The 6,208-nt window shown below is 31.3% G+C and overlaps 1 protein-coding gene across 1 annotated transcript; it reads left to right on the top strand.

Annotated features, from left to right (window-relative positions):
* Positions 1-204: 204 nt before the first annotated feature.
* On the top strand, positions 205-4,621 carry LOC112796850 (uncharacterized). Its single transcript, XM_025839501.3, has 10 exons — positions 205-462; positions 1,178-1,307; positions 1,679-1,817; positions 1,956-2,168; positions 2,430-2,568; positions 2,992-3,142; positions 3,269-3,378; positions 3,459-3,556; positions 3,725-3,794; positions 4,275-4,621. Exons 1-10 carry the CDS (start codon positions 370-372, stop codon positions 4,362-4,364), a joined length of 1,233 nt encoding a protein of 410 aa, XP_025695286.1. The 5' UTR covers positions 205-369; the 3' UTR covers positions 4,365-4,621.
* The last annotated feature ends 1,587 nt before the right edge of the window (positions 4,622-6,208 follow it).

The following is a 6,208-nucleotide window of genomic DNA, read 5'->3' on the forward strand; positions in this document are numbered from 1 at the left end:
ATAATTTAAAAAATAATTTTTTTATCTTATTTTATCTAAATATAATAAATAAATAAAATTTTTTTTATATAAAATATTTAAATATAAAATTACTTTTATTCTTATAAAAAATTTTTAAAAAAATATTATTAAAAAAAAATCTTTTTTAAAAAGAACTCCCAAACAAGCCTAAAGATTACAAGAGTAATTATTTTTTATTATGCATTATCGGGTAAAAAAGAAAAAGACACCGTGCGTTCGTTTGGCTATTCCTTATTATCGAAAAGTAGGGTTTTTGCTCGCTGTCATTGTTCTCTGCCGCGCAATCAAGCAAAGAAGCACGTTAGGGTTTCCCAATCTCGCAGTTGCAGAGACAGCTTCGCAGCGACAATGGCCACTCTCGTCCCTACCTCCGAGGAAGATGCCGCTCTCTCCGTCGTCCGTTTCGCGTCCGAGCTCGCCTGGGCCGACGCCGGTCCCGAGGTAACTCTCCCCTTCCATTTTTTCTTTCTCATCAAATCCAGTTTTTCTTTCTTTTGATTGGTTCTAATTGTTGGAGGCTCTTTTTTAGTTTTAATCGAACGAGTGAATATGGTGAGGTAATATGATTCTTGTAGAGGTTTAACTGTTAAGGATGCTTCTATGTATCCTAAGTTGAGATGCTTCTGGATGTTGAATCTCAGTCTATAACAATTGATGATGACTTTAGGTGTTTGATTTTGTTCGAAAATTTTTGGCTTGATTGCACTTTTGATGATATTTTTCTACAATTGGTTTTGCATTCTACAAGTTTCTGATATACACTTCGATGTTTGGAAAGTGATAGGGATTCTACACTGTAGAAGTTCCTTAGAATCGGGGATGGTGGATTGGGTAGGGCAAATGATGCATGACTGATAGAGCTTAGGGTAGGGGCTGAGAAAAGTTAAAAGAAAACGTAGCATTAGTTTACTCTGTTTCATGCTATACAACATTATCCTTTTTGAGGAAAGATTTTAATTAAGATGAGAAGAATGATACAAGGAGAAGGGGGAAGGGGGGTAAAATCCTTTAAACGAGTGAAAACAAACGAAAGTTAAAATAATAAGGCTTTATCTCCCTGTATCCCATATTTATATGTGAGCACATCATTATGCTCTTCTCATAATTAAGCATATTTGTTATTCATGAATTTCCTGATACTATCTTTGGTTTTCAGGTTGCTGAGCCACAAGTTAATAGACTATGCATGGAGGCTGAAGAGTTCATTGCTATGGGGAAGTGGTTGGAACTAGCATCATTGATGATTACGTCTGCTGAGTTGATCTTCTCAAAGGTTACTGAAAAAGGTAGAGTACTCTTTTTGCTTGATAAAGTTATATACTGCTTAAAATGCTAAGACATATCGTGGTACATGCATGATGATAACATCGTTCATTGATTCTCTAATATCTCGCATCACACCCTTATGTCTTTTCCCGATAGGTTAACTATACATGGTGCCTGCACGATGAACTGTTATCTGATTGTGTTTGTTGATGTAATATTTTTGCTGCTTTGATACTTGTATAGATTACAATTTTATGATACATAACTAATTGCTTAGGATAGGATGTGCCATGAATGCTCGGATTTTAGCTGAAATCTAATATTCTATCAGGTGATCATAATGTATAGTATTTTAAGAGGAACTGTTATTTATTTATTCATTCTATACCAGATGTGGAGTCCATCTTCACTGTTATCTGCAATCTTGTTACGAAGACTGAGAATCCAGATGAAGTAATGGAGATCATCAAAGTTATATCAGCAAAATTAATTCAACAACCTAATGAAAAGCCTGCGGTGCGCTTGAAGATGTAATATTACAGCTACTTGATTTTGATTTAAAATTGACATTTCATGGTGCTATTTCTTGTTTTTTGTTTTCTCTCTCTCCCCCCCTCTTTTCTTTTTTAATTATTATTATATATATGATTTCATATTTTTCTTTTCAGTTTGATCAATCTGTACAATCTTGTGGAGACTCCATACTGCCGCTTTTACATCTACATGAAAGCGTTGAATTTAGCAGCTGAAGGGAAAGTCACTGAATACATTATCCCTTCATTAAAAAATATTGACAATTTTTTGAAAGACTGGAAAATTGGGATATCAGAACAGAGAGAGCTCTTTCTTACTATCTCTAAGATTTTGAAAGAAAATAAAAGGTATAGTGGAAGCAATTTTTAACTATATCTAACATTTTGAAAGAAGACATATGGTATAGCAGGTGGTGGTTTCCTGTTGATTGTGATTTGTTTTCTTTTTTCCCTGCTCTCTTGGTAGTAGGATTATATATTAAGTTTCTATCTATCACTATGACAATCTACTCTCCACTTGGCAACCCCACCTCTCCTTTTCGACTTTTTTTTTTCCATCAGAATTTATATGAAAAATAGTAATTAGTATAATTTTTTGTTTCATCCCAGCATGGCTAAAGACTCTTTTAAGTTCTTGACAAATTATTTGGCAACTTTTAATGGAGAAGATGCACATGAATTGAGTGAAGCAAAGGAGGAGGCTGTGCATGCAATCATTGATTTTGTGAAATCACCTGATATATTCCAGGTACCTTGAGTGTTTATTTATGAAATTTGAATGAACGAACGTTTTTGCCATCTCGCGTAGTTCAAATATGCTTGTGTCAGTAGTACAATACTAAAATCATCCTTAAAAGAGTTTTGGAATGTCAATTTTATCCTCCAAAGATTAGCAGCATCTTAGTGGTCCTCAGGTGAATAATTGTGGCTATTGTTTATTTGTATGACATCAATTCAGTTCTAGTAGGTAGTAATTTTGGACTATTTTGATGTTTAGAATTAAGAATAATCAATTGAGTGACCTAACCAACTCAAATCTTTAGAGGACCAAAATGGGTTTTCACTTTTTTTTGGTACTCTAGATATCCAAGTATATTCTTTTGATCCTCTTTTTGCATAGGCTGTTGCAATTTCTGGAAGAGTATCATTAAAGTTGTATTTCATGTTGTAGTGTGATTTATTAGACATGCCTGCTGTTTTGCAATTGGAGAAAGATGCCAAATATGCTGTGTTATACCAGCTTCTCAAGATTTTTCTTACTCAGAGGCTGGATGCTTACTTAGAATATCATACTGCAAATTCTGCCTTGGAGAAAAACTATGGTAAAACCTTTTATTCATGGACTAATCCATTATTATTTTTTCATTTTTGGAGTAGTATTCCATTTTGAGCGCACCTTTTTCTTTGGGTACATAAAAACATTTTTTTTTGTGGAATGATATTTTTAGGTCTTGTGCATGAAGAATGCGTTGCTAAAATGAGGTTGATGTCATTGGTGGATCTTAGCTCTGATGGATCTGGCCAAATTCCGTATGAACTTATAAGAGAAACACTGAAGGTAAACTTGTATTTGCATTCTAGTTAAATTTAATTTATATGGATTCATGTTAGTAAAATTGAATTTCTATGAATTTTCAGATCAATGATGATGAGGTAGAACTCTGGGTGGTTAAGGCAATAACTGCAAAGTTGATTGACTGTAAGATGGACCAAATGAATCAAGTTGTAGTTGTTAGGTACGTTGCTGCCTCCATATCACAGTTATTCCTGCTCCTTGCTTGATTGTGTTTTCATTTTTATTTGGGCACATGGAAATAGCTATTGTTATTAGCACGGTAATATATCCTAACATGTTCAAGACATCAGGTTGTTATGTTGGATTTAATTCAAATTCTCTATTGCAGTCATCACACCGATCGTATGTTTGGTCAGCACCAATGGCAAGCACTGAGAACAAAGCTAGTGACATGGAGGGTAAAGATTCTCTCTTGTAAATGTCAGAATTATCACACAAATATGTTTGATAATTGCATTCCTGAATTTAGTCCGACAGAAAATGATCTACATTGTTATTTTACAAATATGAATGTTAGCCAATAAAAGTTCCACAAGAATATCGATAAATAACCACCTTGAAATTATGATCAGAATCATTATTTAAGAAAGAATTCAAAAACATCTAAATTTTTATTTTCGATTCCCTAAATTGAGTTGTGAAGTGATAAAAGATGATCACCATGATGAGATCAATAGCTTGAGTGAGTTTTGCCCAATAATAAAAAAGATGGTTATTCAAATAATTAAAGGTTCCATTGCAAGTGAACTTCACTTTACAATTCTGCTTATTTTAGAGGATCCAAATCTGTAATAATGTTTGATTATATTGCACCTGTTCAAGGTAAAAAGCATTGCATTATGTTTTATGTTTTGATGTATTTTGTTTCCAATTAACAGGATAATATTTCGAATGTGATCAATACAATTCAGGCTAACAAAGTAACCGAAGATGGGTCCCAGGCAGTCCAAGGTTTGGTGGTTCGCTGAGGAGGTTTTTTTTTTTGGATCTTTTGTCTTATCTAGATTTCATCTAAGTTTGTCTTGTTCTTAAATAGTGAGAGGAAAAGGTTGTAATTTGTTCTGTTAACAGGTATACCATTTTTGTCGTATTTGTTGGTTAATAGTTAATACTTTTTAACTCATCTCATATCGACTAGCCTCGCGATGGTTGGCCCCCGAGTTAATATTACTGCTAAGATTTGGATTCTGTGTATTTTATTTTAAAAAAGTTTGAGTTCAATTTATATGCATTTCATTGATGTTATTTTAGTCCAGTGAGTGGGGAAGTTTAGCTTTGACAATGGTGAGTCATGTCCCTCCAACTTTTTTGTAGAAACATTAGTATTACTTTGTTCAAGGAGTGAAATTGGTTAAGTTGGGCAAGTCTTGCACTAAAAACTTAGTTATCCCAGATTCAACTCTTACGTCGTCCATAATTTCTTTTAGTTCAAATGTAAGGTAGGGTTTGTTTGTACATTAAAAATTATGTTGTGTATCGTGTTTGAATACGATGGATAGGACACTAATGTAATGTCCAGTATTATGTTTGGATACACATGGACAAGACTAAAATATTATATAAAATGACTAAAATAGCCATGTGATTCTAAATTTTTTAGTATACTAATTTAATAAATAATGAGAGTACGTAGGAGTACAGACAGTGGGAACTTGAAAAAAATATTTGAAGTAGTCAAAAATTTTAATAAAAAATTATATAATAGTATTTATATTAAAATAAAATTTATAAATATAATTATTTTTTTAAATTTATTATTAATATATAGGAATACATATGATTAATATTAACAAAAAAAATCTGAGTTTGATTAATAAAAAATTTCATTTAGGTTAATAAGCTAAATTAATTTTAAATACAAAATCAGTTTTAAAAAAAGAATCCATTTTTAAATGAAAAGAAATTAATTTTTGCACATAAAAATTTTTTATCTAAAATTTTATTTTTTTTTCAAAAAATTAATTTTTCTTTAAATTATATAAAATCAATTACAATTTATAAATTATTTTTTAGTATTTTAAAATATCAATTTTACTTTTATAATATTTATCTTTTAAAAGTCTCCAAACTAATTATTTTTGTTATTATTTTTATTACAAATCAAATAATATAATATAAGGTTAAAATGATGTTGAAATAAGAATGATAAGAAAAAAGAAATTATTCAGTCCAATAAAAATTTTTATAAAAAGGAGAGAGTACCTGAGAAAAAAAGAAAGAAAAAGGGATAGAAAAAGAGCATGGAGTAAAAAAAGTACTTTCTAAGAACAACGCAAAATAGAAAAAATAAGAAGGAGTAACAGTGGAATAATAAAAAATAGCACCATGGACAAAAAAGAAAAAAATTCATAAAAATAGTCCGTGTCCCTCTTCCAAATCCCGTGTCCATCATTGTCCTTCATAAAAGAGTGGACACAAAAGTATAAAAAACTGTCCCGGAGACAATATGTTCGTGTCCATGTCTTTACTTTCAAACGCTTTTTAAGAATGTGCTGTCCATGTCTCCGTGTCCTGTCTCCGAAAACAAATGCTACCTAACATATTAGAATGGGCTTTGACAAGAGTTTTTTGCCTCTCCCAAAAATTGTTTCAAGTATTGCCACTGAGTCTAGTGTTAAACCTCGTTTATTATATTATGCAGATTAATTTCATAGTATCAGTATATTGTTTGGCATTATATAAGGTTATATGTTCTTCCAGTGGTAATATGTAATTTGTTCTAAATTGTTATATGATACTATCTTTTCGTTTTAAAATAAGTATTGTTTTTATTTTTTCATTAAAAAGTTAATGTATCTAAGCAAGAGGTTTA

The sequence above is a fragment of the Arachis hypogaea genome, chromosome 4 (assembly GCF_003086295.3).
Source record: "Arachis hypogaea cultivar Tifrunner chromosome 4, arahy.Tifrunner.gnm2.J5K5, whole genome shotgun sequence".
Taxonomy (NCBI): domain Eukaryota; kingdom Viridiplantae; phylum Streptophyta; class Magnoliopsida; order Fabales; family Fabaceae; genus Arachis; species Arachis hypogaea.